At 52.1% G+C, this 15204-nt stretch overlaps 5 protein-coding genes across 5 annotated transcripts; 1 reads left to right on the top strand and 4 right to left on the bottom strand.

Annotated features, from left to right (window-relative positions):
* Positions 1-262: 262 nt before the first annotated feature.
* On the bottom strand, positions 263-748 carry N7539_000929 (uncharacterized protein; the record flags this gene model as incomplete). Its single annotated transcript, XM_056930533.1, has 1 exon — positions 263-748. One exon carries the CDS (start codon positions 746-748, stop codon positions 263-265), a length of 486 nt encoding a protein of 161 aa, XP_056794826.1.
* A 140-nt stretch (positions 749-888) lies between these two features.
* Positions 889-2014, top strand: N7539_000928 (putative mitochondrial dicarboxylate carrier protein; the record flags this gene model as incomplete). The annotated part of the gene is made up of 2 exons (XM_056930532.1): positions 889-1832; positions 1966-2014. The coding sequence occupies 2 exons, from the start codon at positions 889-891 to the stop codon at positions 2012-2014; spliced, it is 993 nt and encodes a 330-aa protein (XP_056794825.1).
* Positions 2015-4179: 2165 nt separating this feature from the next.
* Positions 4180-6046, bottom strand: N7539_000927 (DUF895 domain membrane protein; the record flags this gene model as incomplete). The annotated part of the gene is made up of 4 exons (XM_056930531.1): positions 4180-4486; positions 4574-5211; positions 5276-5590; positions 5792-6046. The coding sequence occupies 4 exons, from the start codon at positions 6044-6046 to the stop codon at positions 4180-4182; spliced, it is 1515 nt and encodes a 504-aa protein (XP_056794824.1).
* Positions 6047-11198: 5152 nt separating this feature from the next.
* On the bottom strand, positions 11199-12766 carry N7539_000926 (SUMO ligase MMS21; the record flags this gene model as incomplete). The annotated part of the gene is made up of 2 exons (XM_056930530.1): positions 11199-11949; positions 12033-12766. The coding sequence occupies 2 exons, from the start codon at positions 12764-12766 to the stop codon at positions 11199-11201; spliced, it is 1485 nt and encodes a 494-aa protein (XP_056794823.1).
* A 506-nt stretch (positions 12767-13272) lies between these two features.
* Positions 13273-15045, bottom strand: abd1 (mRNA (guanine-N7)-methyltransferase; the record flags this gene model as incomplete). Its single annotated transcript, XM_056930529.1, has 3 exons — positions 13273-13307; positions 13362-13528; positions 13583-15045. The coding sequence occupies 3 exons, from the start codon at positions 15043-15045 to the stop codon at positions 13273-13275; spliced, it is 1665 nt and encodes a 554-aa protein (XP_056794822.1).
* Between the last annotated feature and the right edge of the window lie 159 nt (positions 15046-15204).

Below are 15204 nucleotides of genomic sequence, written 5' to 3'. Positions count from 1 at the left end.
AGTACTACTACTTGACCTTAGACGACTACGACGACTACGTGTACCGGTGCCTCCTGGGTACCTAGGGCCGTGGAGCTAATGGTTGGATACAAGGAGCTACTTCCAACATCCTCCGACTCACTTGGAACCTGCTGGCCGGGGCCCGGAGTTACACTTTGCATTGACCACCAGAAGCGTTCAAGGCACTGCTCTCCCAGTCCCCTCCTTCCCTTTCCGTCAAAACCGCTCTCCCTGACAGGACAAGGCATTATTGCTTTTATCATTATTCCAAAGTGAGCTTGTTGGACCACCGCGTCCCACCTCCGCACCCTTCTTCTTCTTCTTCTTCTTCTTCTTCTTCTTCTTCTTCATCCCCCTCTTCTTCCCTTCGCCTCACCTGTTTCCCCCTCCCAACTGCGTCCTTTTCGTCCTTCATCGTTGGCTTCGCACCGTTTGCAAAATCCCCATCTTGAACTGCGGGCCGGAGCGTTGGGTGAGTGTCCCATGGATTTCTGGCGAGCCACCGGGGCATGGACTCCGCGCCTTGCAAGAGTGACACAAGACTGATGTGTACTTTCTCACCTATCAACAGCGTGCCTGTCCTGTCGTCTTGTCCTTTCGTCCTCAGCAGAGTCTTTTGCGACTCGATCTCTTTCCCTCGAGTGTCTGGTTCGTCTTCCCCTCGAGTGTCTGGTCCGTCTACTATCTCCTCCTCCATGCCACTCTCAGCACCACTTTGAGCGTCTCTCTTTCTTCGAAGAAAAGACATTCGGTCTGAACCTTCAGCGGTTCCATCAGATGCTCCATCAGCCTCTGTCCCATGTCAATCAAACTACGTTCTCCTTCACTAACACATCGACTATCTCCCCTCACAGATATTCCAACTCTCGATCAGCCCGCCAACTGACAATGGCGTCACGATCCATCAAAGATACCGCGCTCTCCGCGCAGCGAAGCACCAAAGCTGCCATAGAGAATCCTGGAGCAGCAACCACCACTCTCCTGCACCACCCCTACATGCGGGCTGCTCTTCCCTTCATCAACGGCGGACTGGCCGGTATGACCGCAACGGTCGTCATCCAGCCTGTCGACATGGTCAAGGTCCGCTTGCAACTCGCGGGCGAGGGTGCCCGCACCGGTCCTCGACCCTCTGCCCTGGGGATCACCAAGGAGATCATCGCTTCGGGCAAGGCCCTCGACCTGTATACCGGTCTGTCCGCTGGACTGCTTCGCCAGGCCGTCTACACCACTGCTCGTCTCGGATTCTTCGATACCTTCATCAAGAAGCTCAACAAGCGAGCCGAGGACCAAGGCCGCAAGGTCACCTTTGCTGAACGCGCCGCCGCGGGTCTCTCGGCGGGTGGTATTGCCGCAATGATTGGTAACCCTGCCGATTTGGCTCTTGTACGAATGCAATCCGATGGGTTGAAAGCTCCCGAAGCTCGTGCCAATTACCGCTCCGTCTTTGACGCCTTGGTTCGCATCCCCAAGCAGGAAGGATTGGCTGCGTTGTGGTCTGGCGCCCTGCCCACCGTGGTTCGCGCCATGGCTCTCAACATGGGTCAGTTGACCTTCTTCGCGGAGAGCAAAGCTCAGCTCAAGCAGCACACCAGCCTTTCCCCACAGACCACCACCTTTGCCGCCTCCGCGATCGCGGGATTCTTTGCCAGTTTCCTGTCCTTGCCATTTGACTTTGTCAAGACTCGTTTGCAGAAGCAACAAAAGGACCCCGCCACGGGCAAATTGCCCTACCGAGGAGTCATCGATTGTGCAAAGAAAGTTGTCCAGGAGGAAGGATGGTTGCGATTCTACCGGGGGTTCGGCACCTACTACGTGCGCATCGCCCCTCATGCGTAAGTTTCTCCGTCGCCAGCATGCGGCCCACCGCATCCACCCCACTCCCATTCCTCCACTCTTATGCTTCCCAAAGTACCAGTCCCTTTCCCGCCTTTGGGATGGGCGATCGTCAACTGACAAAATCAATAGGATGGTGACTTTGATTGTGGCCGATTACCTTAATCTGATCACAAAGTAAGGATTGCCGAGTATTCGAGCGCGACCTTTACTCCAGCGCTCTCTTGACTTACGATGGTCGATCCGGAAGGGCATGTTCTGTTGTTTGTTTTTTATTTTTTTTTGGCCACTGCCACGACATTCCTTGGTAGTGAAGAACTCGGTCTGGATCTCACATGTGACGCGCATCGAGGTGACGGGCACGTGATGAGGATTTTCTCCAGCGCCGGACCTCATTCATTTCACGTCTCCTCTGACGGATCCTCGATGGTTCCGATATGTTGTTGACACTGGTGGGTTGTCGCTTATCTCTGGGCCAAGGATTGGTAGTTGTCTGTTTCCACGCGCATACCCTACTACACTGGTAGTTTTTGTTCCCCTATGGGCTGTCTCCAAAAATGAATGGAAAGACTTTTGGAAAACGTGGTGGTGCTTCCCCAGCTTCCTAGGTACACGGTAGTTGGTGAGTCGGAGGACTAAGATTACCAAGGCCACTGATACTAGGTGATCTGTCTGGAAAGAAACCATGAGTACTATGCCACTGGTATTTGATCTCAAAAAAGCTAAAAAAAAAAACTAAGTTCTCGATCCATGTCACATCATTTCCTTCTGGCGGGAAATTCGAGATCCGAAAACGAGCAGCCGCTCTGGAACACGACAACACCGGGTTAGATCTAGATCGTAGATTGCTTGAAGTAGATTCCAGCGAATCAATAACGCAACAAGAGTACCTTAACAAGTCGCACCCCGTCCAGCCTCAATACCCAGTCCTCATGGATCGGTATATCTCTCGCTCTCACAAACACCACCCATCTTTGCTCCAAGTCATCGTCAGGCCTCACGCCCAAACCATCAACCTCGACCGCGACATACCACCCACCAAGACAAATCCCACGCGCATCATCCAATATTTCACCCGCACGGAACGAAACAACGAACCTGAGACGCGCGACCATTCAGATTGCTCAACGCGCAAGATCTCAGCGAGGACGCTATTCAGACGGGATATATGCCCATGCCCATGCCCATGCCCACGCCCACGCCCACAATAGTGCACGCCATCTTATCTTCGGACAGGAAATGAACCGTGTAGATGGGACGGGACGGTTCCGGTTCGGTCTTGTTTTTCTGCTTTGCCTATTGGATCTGGCTATCTACATAGCTACTGGACCTACTTATCTTAGGACGGCAGTCAGAAGACGTGACGTGACGTGACTGCGAAGATGGGATTTCGGGTCGATTGCTACTGGGGTTGCGGTGGTCAAGTTGGTACGTGGTCGTATGCATTTCGCATGTGAATTGGTTCGAGAGGTTGGGGTTGTGGTTGGGGTCGTGGTCGTGGTCTCTATTGCTTGCTATTTCTGGGTAGCTGGGTAATAGCTACAGTACTGCTACCTACCTGTACGCAGTACCGTAGTGGTAGCCTGTAGGTGCCAAGGTGATGTTCTTAGGTAAGACGTTTGGGAGAAGGGACTTTGAGGGTCTGGTCTACGTTTGTGTTAGGGATGGATGGATGGATGGAATGGAATGGAACCGGCTTTGGAAGGCCGGGGGTGATACGATTAGAAAATGGTACGACGTGGGAGCGGCCGGTGTCTTGTCGTGACTAATGATGACTGTTGTTTGGTCCGTGAATGATGACTCCAATGAGTCTTGGAAGAAAAATCGGAGACCGATGTCAATTCGGTGGCACGGAACACACGTGGTGTCGATACAGCGTTGGAGAAAAAAAACATTTCATAGTCAACATTGATTGTTTCATTGATCATAGCATTGGGTATGTGGACATGAAAGTGACAAGATGCGCAACATCAGTGGATTAAAAACTACGACGAATTAGGTGGAGTACATAGGAGATGCGGTGTTGTGGGGGGGGGGGGGGGGGACAGTGTAGGGACAAGGTTGGGTAAGAGGACAATAGGTGTCAATTTGCATGTTTAGGGGGCCAACCCGTCATCCATGATCCATGATCGTCAGAAAATTAACAACTTCAAAAAGCGGATGGACCCATGCGTCATTTCATAGAACAAGCGTGATCAGAAAGAGGTAAAACCTTGCCTGGGTATCCTTCGCGCTTCCGAGGCAGACGTCCAACAACTCAAAGTTCATAGAGCCATGTCGGTCTCTTTCCAAGGCGGAAAGTGAAGAAAAAGAGACCCTTTGCGCCTCAGCTGGCAAATCGTTCGCTTAGGATTCGCCGTGAACACGCTTCTCCGCGATGGTCCCGGGGGGAAGAACGTCCTCAATGGTCTCGTCGGTGCCCTTAAGGTCTTCTTCGATGGGGATAGTGTCGCGAATGCGCATCAACACAACGGGGAGAGCAACCACCAGAGATCCGGCGAGGATCCCCCAATTGGACGCAAATTCATTCATGAAAGGTGTCTTCTTGCTGTCGAGAGACCACATGACGGCCGAGCCGGCTGACTGCAGACCTTTGTAGAACCCAGCCAAGTTGGCCAAGCGACGACCAGAGTTGCCAAGAGCACCCATGAACCTATAATGGTGGAAGAAACTCGATGTTAGCATACGTTGATGCCGACTTGTGTGGGTGGCCCGGATGAGAGACTGGGGAAAACCTTACCAGTAGACGACACCCTGCCAGACAGCATCGTACAGGCCATAGAAGAAGTAGAGGAACATGGGACCCACGTAGCCCGGGGTGGTCCAGTCCCAGGGAGTGAAAGTGCCGGCCTTAATGGCATCTTTGCTCACACTCTCACGAGTGTAGCGCTTCTGCCAGGCATAACCACCACCCCAGATGACCATGGTCAGAATGAACAGCACGGCAAAGGCGATCTTGGCACGCACACTGCGCCGCACTCGGTTGGAATCCAAGAGAGGACCGATGATGGTGGCCGCCACGATCTGAGCAAACCAGTACAAGAAGCCATTGAGCGACTTGGTGCGAGTATCAAAGTAGGCTCCGTTGATGGCATTCTGCTGGTAGGTGTAGAACCAATTCGAGGACCAGAACATGGGGAACAGGAGGATGATGAAAGGCTCCGCCTTGATGGTCTCCCACAGACCGTAGATCTCGGTCTTCCAACTGGGGCTCTTCATCAGAATCACCTTGGAGCCATCCTCACGAACGACCTTGTCAGCGTCACAGATGAACAAAGCCAGACAGGCACCTGCAAACATAAGCACGATGAAAGCGATGTAAGTGCCGTCGGTGACGGTGCTGTTGGTCTTGACGCTGTGATTTTGGCCGAGGGGAATCTACTCGGGGGAATATATTAGAAGGGCAGACGTGAGCTGGGTTTCGGACGCTTTCAAGACTTACCAAACTACCCAAGCAGGCACCGACGTTGAAAATACCCCAGAACCATGCAAAATAGCGACCCTTAGACCGCTCGGTGGGATAGGACATCATGATAGTGCCCTGAGCCGTCCACAGTAGACCGGCGCAAACACCGAGGAAGGCGCCAGCGAAGATGTTGAAACCGGGGACGTACTTGTGCACTGACACAAGCAAGGAGATGGCATAGAGACAGTAACCGATACCACCAAAGGATAGAGCAATGCGAACACCCAAGCGATTGACGATTGTACCGGCGCAGAAGCCCACAACAGCAAAGGTACTGTACAGAGCAGTGTTCTAATGTTAGGAGACCACGAGTGGTTAGTCACTTGCACAGGGTCGAAGAATGAACCGATCAACGAGAAAACTGGATGTGAGGTAGATGATTGTGATTGCAAGCTTCGATTGACGCGAGAGCAGCTCTTCCAAAGTGGAACTGTGCTTCGATGGAGGAAAGTTTATGACAAAGGCAAACGCAAGAACAACTCTGATACTCACCATATCGTCGGCCAGATGGGCATCTGCCTTGCCTCCACCACCGAGACCACTCAGAGCGTTGAACATGCCGGGACACAGGAAACACACAAAGGCCACCATGCCGAGCTGGAACTTGGGAGAGGCATACCAGCCCAGGTTGACTTTACCACTACCGATGCGCTTGTACATCCAACCACGAGGACGAGGAACATCATCGGTGAACGAGGAGCTCGGGCCCACCTCGGTGGTGGGAGCTTTGGGCTCTGCCTCTGCCATGGTGATGTGTGCAGCAGGGACTAGGACCCGAGGCGTGCTGAAAGGAAAAAAAAAACGATGTGATCTATGCCACGTGTGTGTGGTGATGTGGTATTTTTTTTGGAAGACGTGAGTTGAACGGGGCGAGGCGCGAGGCGAGGTGAAAGTTGAAGGTGGAGAGTGTGGGAGGTTGAGAGTTGGGATCGACGATAAGCAAGTCAAGCGCTGTGGTGTTGTTGATAATGGTTTTCTTTGTGGGGAAGAGGAAGAGTGCAGAGGAGAGAATTGAGGGGGGTCACAGGAAAAAGGTGTTGTTTAAGAGATCAGATGCGATGGCCAGCTCGAACGCACCTCACGCTCTGGCGAACGACGAATACTTCCCAAAACAAATTAAGAGTCAAACTTAAAATTCGACACATGAAAAAAAAGGTGAGGAAAGGGTCTGGAAAAAAGAAAATCAAAATAATAGGGATGATGGTGGTTGTAAAAACGATATTCACAAAAATAGATAAAGTACCATCTGACTTTACAATCGGACGGCAGGGTAGCTTGACCGAAAACTTAGCGTAGAGAGGCACCCGCCAGACGACCGTTATTCACGGTGTTGGTGTGTTGGTGTGTTGAGTGGGTTCGATGTTCAGTGTACTCCGGTACTGTAGAACTGGACCGTCAAGAAATCGTAGGATGGGTACCGCTACCACCGTCTCGGAGCTGTCAAGCACGAGCCGAGCCCCGTTTAGTGAGGGTGTATTCTCATGATTGAGACTAGTCCAAGATATGAACCTGTGCATCCGAGGTCGATCATTCGTATGACCTGACACCCTTTTGGGAAAGACAAGACCTGGAGAAGCGCAGGTGGGACTGGAAATTGGGAGAGAGACGAGTTACTGGGATCGGGGTTGAGAGTGGGTACCTAGGCTAATACCTCTCTTCCTGGGACGCGATCATGGGTGTCAGATGTAGCGGCCAAGTCCCTTTTCCACAGTGGGTAATTGGGGACCAAGAGTCTACTACAGTACTACAGTGCTACTCACTTACTACTCAGTACTCAGTACTCAGTACTCAGGTAGTCAAGAGATCTCGTGATTCTCGTCGTCCCTCTATAGATTACCAAAACAGAAGAAGGAGTACTACCGGCGATACAGACGCTATGGACTGTGGACGGATCGAGTCTAGCGAAGTGAACAGACCTTGACTGGACTGCCTGCCGGGACTGGGGAAGGTCGCAGGGATGAATGCTACCACGCGGCAAGGTAGCATCGAAACACTCTCATGCTTTGTCCAGCGCTATCCACTTTGAGCCACTTGGAAGCACTTCGAGGCTGAATCAGGAAATTCAGAATATCCCCCTTTTTCCACCCTTCACCCACCCCATGGGAAGAGAGAGGGGAACCCGCCCAGTCGAGCCTCAATCGGCGTGACCCGAACCCCTCCAGCAGAATTGGACCAGTCACCAGACCTCGAGTGGGACTAGGGAAGCACAACCAGCATTTCCACCATGCTGGGAACCGCTTTCTCTGCGGGGAGAGTAGTATATGATTACACCTTATGTTGGAGGATAGGCTGCGGCGAGGCGCGATTATGCAGGATGAGCTCTGAATGGAACATGGAGATGGTTAGCGAGGTAGTACCATTCCATGAGATGAAAGACAGATTCAGAGAGGGCATGTGTGTGTGTGTGTGTGTGTGTATTTCCTCGCCGCTCAGGCAACGCTGCCCCAGCTGAGCTCGCGTCGAGTCTCCAATCAAGGCCTACTAACCGAAAGTGACTCGTGAAAGCCAACCGACACATGGACTGGAGGCGGTCAGCCCACAAAGGCCCGCTTTGATAACAGAGTTACACTTGCCACGATGAAACATGGCCTGTGAGTTTCACCCTCGGCGTGTTCTGGTTGCTGAAAAGCTGAACTGGCGCACCACGACTCTCTATCTCCACGATACGATCATTTGAGGCATCATGCTGACACACTCCACACGCCGATCTCAGCAATGGCGTTTTCCATCTCGGCGTACACGGTAGATGATAAGCTTCCGGTCGCTAATCGATGGCAGATCATTACAACTCAAGAGTGGTCGACTAACCTGATAGACAAACTCCTCTAGGCGACCACCACCAGCGTCCCGGTGCCGTCTCTCCTCTCATATCTCTCCATCATGCACAAGCAGAGCTTTCAGTAGTGTCGTAGACTCGATACGCGTTGATCCACTCGGTCGCGAGAGAGAGCCGAGGATCGCTGCAAACAACGTGGTACCCGGATCATGTCTTTTGGTTCCCGATCCACATTCCCCCGTTGCACATGCCACCGTCTCCTGAAGCATGGGCGGAAGTCAAAGTCATTTACCCCAGATTTGACGGTGCTTCTTTCTGAGTCTGGAACTATGGAATATGGGCCATCTGTCTCTCAGAGTTGCGGGGAAGCCGGCGAGACTGGAGAAACGATTCTCCAGATCAAAATGGGAAAAAAAAGTCAACAACAAATGGTGGCGGCGAAGAGGACACACAGTGATACAGTCATGCCCAGAGCCACCTTATGTGACCCTAGAAACCCTGCCGTATTGCCGTTGCATAGCGTATCTTGGGTGGCTTGATGGCGGGGATTATATGGGCCTCTCAGACTGGAGGGGAGAGATAGGCTTTGTGATGGCTTGTTTGTGATCACACATTATTGTTCGGTATAGGATACTAGTGCTCTCAATACTACTGACTCACGGTCACTGTAGGTGAGACCACTGCAGCATTCGATGGGTCTATGACTAAGGTCGGGCACTGAAATTCAGACGGACCAACATCGTAAGGTATGAATTGGTAGTGAGTCAGTCAGACGGACCAACACCTATTTGTGGTGAGTCAGTCACAGCGAAAGTCGGAGAAGATGAACATTCTCCTCCAGTCTTCTGAGCAGACGATAAGCGTAGGAAACTTTCAGGGGCCTAGTGTGGTCGGGTACATCCATGTTGTATAATGTGCATAGTACTACAGACCCGCATATTCTACTGGAAGCAGATCGGTAGAACTGTATCACATAATGAAACACACCACAGCAAAGATAGCCTCAAACGTCGACATGTGGCAACTTGAATAGGGTGACCAGTTCACCGGCACCTGCAGCATCACCTATAGTCATTTCTTAGAGTTAGTAGTCTCAACATTGAACTTCTCAAGAGTAAATAAATAGCACTCGATACATTCATTCCACATCGACCGAGGCACGTGCACCGTGCTTTTGTTCTTGTGTCTAATTACTAATTAGTAATCAGTGCTTCTTTCCACCTCAACCATGTACAGTAGTAGTTCAGTAGTAGTGAGGCAGTCGACGTAGTAGTAGGTAAGTTATCAGGTAGTAGGAAGTTAGGAATTCAATCCATGTGCTCTCGTCGACCGAACATTCCACCTCGATCACTCGCGTTAATATCTGCTGATCAGTTAGATAGCTAAGAGCCAGTACTAGCCTGGTGCCCTTTCTCATATCACCCAACGTTCATCCTCACAGTGTCTGAAATGTCAATATCTAAGTCTTGATCACCGACTCAAATTCCAGCGCTCCCTGTCCCCTTGTACTGATAGCGTCGCAGCCACAGAGCCACAGTAGGACTGTCACAGGCTGCCAACCACCTACGGCAGTCCCGCTGCGTCCTATCATAGGTCCTTAGGACTTCATGTGCGGTGCACGAGTCATATAGCTGCTCTGCGAATGATCAGTCATGACCATTCGTCTGGAGATGTCTTGTGAGTCCTTTTACCAATCAGGGTCCGGTCCCGGTCGATCGCTTTTGCCACTACCTCGGAGAGCTTAGTCTCTGTTGGTACGGCTGTTGGGTGAGACAGACCGGGGTTGGTGGTACTTATGTAACTTGCAGTCAGTAACTTACGTAGTTACTGCATGGAGGCACGTTGGTGGCGAGGCGGTGGGCTTTCTTGGACGCCGTATAAATGAAGAGAATACAAGTTGAGGTCACGTACTATGAGTTTCGAATGCAAAAGAGAAACTGATTGATTACATGATCATTGATGTAGGTCGGGTGGAGACTCGATGTCTAACAGATGCTTTAGATGGGGTAGTCCCAATGCAGTGGACATCAACACCTACTTAATTATCACACTAGTGAGCTTTGGCGCTCGCCTCGGAAGATCATATACAGTAGCAGGCAAAAAAAAGTACTATACAGGTACTACGGTGTCAATGATGACAAGTCTTGCGAGCCATTCAACCCTTGAACGAATCTGTTGTTCAGGACGATATCACTGAGCTTCAAGCCATAAACATCCATTAACAGCAGGTGGGATGACCAAGTAAATGACTGAAAGGGAATTAAACGGCGGATAGTGGATGTTGAATACTCGACGTAAATATGTAACTACCGTAGGTAGTAGTCTCCAGGCAGGTGTCTCCAAATGATCTCCCCGATAAGAAATCGACCACAAACTCCTTGCCTATCGAGTGGAACAGGAACGGGTCGGACTGGATTTGCCGAGTAGATAGAGGCAGGCTGGGGATCATAGTGTCGTTGAAGAGACACTTACTCCACCATAGATTATCAGCAGTGGGGATGTTGTCGCGCTGACGTGCATTGATAGAGGCGGGATCGTCCCAGTCGGCATATCTTATCTGCGGAGCTTAGGTCATGCCGGCGATAAATGGACTCGGGATAAGCCAATCTTAAAGTCCGGTAGAGCTCCATTCCGTGTTGTTATCGAGCCAACATCGTGGACCGTTAGAATGTCTCTATCTCATGCCTACGTGCCTTCTATCGACTTGTAAGGTTGCCGTAGCTCCATGGATGCTGCCAGGGGTCGTTCGATCCATCACCCGCACTGGAGAGATGATCACTGTTTGTTTTTTCCCGCAGAATGCTGATCAACCTTGGTGCCTAATCGCCTATGATGGACGATGTGTCTTTAGACATTGCATGTGCCCTGGGAAACCTGTAGCTTTTCACGCGAAATCTTTCCATAGTAGCGCTGATTTAATGCTGCGATCCAAAGTCGCAGCCGGGAGGGTCTTGATACATGCTGAGTCGCGGATCACTTCACTCCAATCTCCGCTTATAGGTGCTAATTGATGAAGCCATGCCTGCAGTTCCCGCTCACTAAGACCATTGAAATCGATGTATGGCTGGGTATTTGGGCAAAGAACGTGATTGACCTGGGACCGCACCTGAATTGGGACCTCATCTACATCTCACTCTCGTTTTCTTCTTCCCCTTCCTCTTCTTCTACTTCCTCTTCCTCCTCATCGTCCTCCCCATCTTCTTCGCTCGTCCCCAATGATTCCCTTTGACCGCTCGGGACTGGCTCAGATTTGATCTGTGTTCCTGCCGGCCGCTGATCGATATCCACGGCATCGTCATCTGGATCTACCGCGTCACTAGCCAATGTGATTTGCTCTCGTTTCGACGGCCGATCGTCGCTATCGTCATCATCCGAATCGCTGTTCTCTGCTCGTCGAGCTTCTTCCTCCTCGGCACGTTTGACTCGGCGCTTCATGGCACGATCAAAGGCCAAATCTTCAGCGGTCAGAGGCGTTCCGCAAATGGGACACTTGACCGCCTTTTGACGAGCCCGTGAACCAGGCACGGGCATCGGACGTGCTTGTGTTATCATCTCCATGATGGCGTCGCGCTCGAAGCGATGCTTACATTTACTGATCACGGGGTCTTTAAAGCGGAGCAGTGTAAGGGGACAGTTCATGGAGATCTTCTCGCGATCGATAGCAATGTCGTCGGACCCTACTGGTGAAGGCTGGCGCTGATTGCGTGTTCGTCCGCTTGAAGCTTGATCTGGGGAGTCTCTCGCGGCGCTTTGAGGATCCTCCATGTGTGCGAACCAGGTGGAAGAGTGTGGCAGTGGAGGTGCTTCGTCTCCGGGGTATTTGGAGTCATGCACCACGCGGTAGAACCCGGTGTAGTCGTTGTTGTTAGCGTAGCTGTAGAATCATCAATGGAAATTCGTCAGCAATGCCACTTCCCTCATGTCGACGAATCAGATCACAAATCTTTTGCAACGCACCGTTGAGTCAAAGAGAGTTCCTCCCATTTCTGTTGTCCTTCAGCCAGCGAGGCATTCAACCTTCGACTGGGCGGATTCTGCGCATTCGCCTCGCGAATCTCCCGCACAGGCGTAGGCTCTCGGGCCGGATCATCTTCCTCTGCATCCTCATCCTCAGAATCAATCGGTCGTCGTTCCCTTCGTTGGCTGCGCGTCTGCCGCGCACCCAATATGGCATGTTGTCTCTGAGCCTCCTCCTTGTCAATATCTTTCAACGACTCCGTCATCCGCACAAGCTTCATATCACTATCGACCATGTGACGCATCCTCTCCTCCAGACGGCCCATGATTTCACCGACTTTGCGCTCCTGTTCCGCAAGACGCCGGTAAGCCTCGTCCCCGGCTTCCGCATCCTCTTCCTGGCCGTCTCCGTCATTGCGACGCTTCTCTTTCGACTTTTGGTAACGAGTTTGCGCGTCCCGGAGGTGATCGCTCACTTCGCCCGCAGAATAGGTGATCTGCATGCCTGCATCGTGGATGTGTTTTTTGGCAACTTCGAGGTATTGCATGTCCAGGAGGGCGCGAAGCTTTCGATTGGCTTCGGGTGAGATTATGAACTCAGGAGGCTGATACTCGGGCAGTTCTGGCTCTTGTCTTCCTTGGGCATTTTGTCTTGCTTGGGCGTGCGCACCGCTTGGTGGGGGACGAGATTGAGATATCGAGGTGCGCTGTCGCGCGGGAGTTGCGGAGAGCATTTGGAGGTCTTGAAATCTGTGAAACTTGCTTTTTTTTGTCGCACAAAGAGACCCTGTGACCGTAGAAGAAAGGTCTGGGTTCGACGGACACAATAGCCGGGATTTTGAGGATATTTTTACCAACGGATATGAGCTTGACGGCGCAACAAAGCAATGCGAAATTCGGACGCGCGACGCGCCTGCACTAGTCCCGATTGGGTTACATTACAGCGATAAGCTTATCGCAAGAGCTGGAAACCGTCAGAGCGATTTCATGCGGTCTTCTACGTTGTGCGTCAAGACACCATCAGAAAAGAAATATACTACAGCTGAACGAGTTCTCCCAGGAGATAGGCAAAGTCGACCATATGATAAACACTCGACGTTGCGCAACGCTCTAATACGAGGCAATGAATGCTATACACCAAACAAGAAACGAGGATGTTCAGGATTAAGATAGCTCAAAGATGGATTTCCACTTTGAGGGCGAAGCTATGCCCACGATTGTCTCTGACCGAATCTCATCATTAAACCTTGTAGAAACAAAAGGCATGGTAGAAGCCTGTTTCAAGTTAGCTAAAGCAGCGTGCAGAATATGCCATGCTGAACCACTTACTGACTGCATCCTTCTCCTCCTCGGTCATCGTCAGTTCTCCAGTATGACGATCGCGTACTCCCATCCGCTCACTTAGCGGGCCGAGCTCGCGGTCGTTCTTCTCATCCTCCCAGATGTCCAAAAAGGGCTTGCGATATTGCAATTCCAGGTTGTAGTCCTCGGTCAATCTATATGTCGTCAGTGCTTAGTCGAGTATGAGAACAGCATTGTCGGACACTCACGCTCGGAATGCTTCCCAGGGGACCACGTATTCTGGGACCCCTTCAACTGCCTCGGACATGAAGTACGTATACTTCCATCCGAATGGCGGGCGGAACACGCCATTCTCAGGGGTCTCGCCAGGGAAGCGAACGCTGTAGATATCGTTGCCCCATCCGCATCGTTCCTCCTCTTCCACCTCACCATCCTCGGGGACTTCAGTCCCTGCAGGTTTGGCGGTCCCAGCCTCTTTGCGTTTCTGATGAAAGGCGCTGACCTTGCTTGTAATCACGTCCGAGTTGGGGCACACGCCGATGAACCGACCGCCCTTTTTCAAACAACCGGCAACGTTGCTGAGCATCTGACGCGCCTTTTCCTCACTTTCGAAAGCGTAGTGGATGGCAAACATCGATGTTACGACATCAAACCCACCACCGCCCCATCGTGCCGCCATCAAGTTTCCCCCTGGCCCTGCATTGGCGTCAATACCGACGCGCTGAATGATGTCCACGTCGGCCAATGACTCGCCAAAACAGTCCTTGGTCGCGAATTCGGCGTGAAACAGGGGAGGCTGCGGACGTCGACCACGGCCACCTCCACCTCCGCCTCGAGAGCGCATTTGCCCGTACCGATCGCGAGCTTGTTCAACCGAGATGTTTGCAGGGTCGAGACCCACATACAACTCTACCTTCTGCGGCGCAAGCTGCCACTTGCCTAGGTCACCGCCCTTGCCACAGCCCAGGTCCAGCACTAGGAGCTGCTTGTCTTCAGCCGCATCTGGTCGAAGACTTTCATCGGCCCATTCCTTGGTATCATCGAAACGGGCGACAAAGTCCTCGTCGGGTGAGAACTTCTGGATCAGAGTGCTTTTGACCCAGTTGTTGAAGCTTCGTAGTCCCTTGATCTTGCTCTCTGTCTTGCGCCATTCTCGACCTCGTTCTGGAACGGCATTGTAATGCTGCCGAACAACATCAGAGACACCGCGGTCCCGCGACGTGCGCATCGCATCTTCCTCCATGGCGCGCTCGCGCTCTTCTTGCCGACGACGTAATTGCTCGGGATTAAGCAAGCCCGCCCGGGCTCCACCACCAGGCCGCTTTCGTTGCTTGGGGGGCTCCTGGGGGTCTGGGGAACGAGGCGGAAGAGGCGATCGAGAGCGTCTCGAGTAGTCATCGCGATTGGCGGCATTGCTGTTGGGACTGCGAGAGCGATCACGTCGGGAGAAGACCGAAGGTGGAGGTGTGCGACCACGTCTGCGAGCTTGGTGTCGTTCTTGCATCCGTCTGCGCTTGCTCATTGGGCCCGATGACTGCTGTTGCTGATCGGTGTCTGGTGCCCCGTTCTCGCCGAGGTTGCGCTTCCGATCATCATGAGACCCATTGTGCTCTGTCGATGGGTCAGGCGAGCGATGCGAGCCGTTTCTCTGACTATCATCGTGGGAGGCACTAGAATGATCTTTGTATTCTCGCCCAGGAGATCTCTCCATTTTGGCCTGCAGTTCGCGGATGCGGGTGGAATGGCTGACTGAAATGAGAGATTCGCCTCACTGAATGTTGAGGTTCGTGGGAGATCGATAGAGACAAGGGTTGGGTTCGGTTGTTCGTAGATCGCTGCTATGGGTCTGATGGAGTCAAAAGGCCCCACA

The sequence above is a fragment of the Penicillium diatomitis genome (genome assembly GCF_028827545.1).
Source record: "Penicillium diatomitis strain IBT 30728 chromosome Unknown utg000001l_segment0_segment0, whole genome shotgun sequence".
NCBI lineage: Eukaryota > Fungi > Ascomycota > Eurotiomycetes > Eurotiales > Aspergillaceae > Penicillium > Penicillium diatomitis.
The sequence above is the reverse complement of the archived record's forward strand: the minus strand, read 5'-3'. Positions and strand labels throughout refer to the sequence as shown.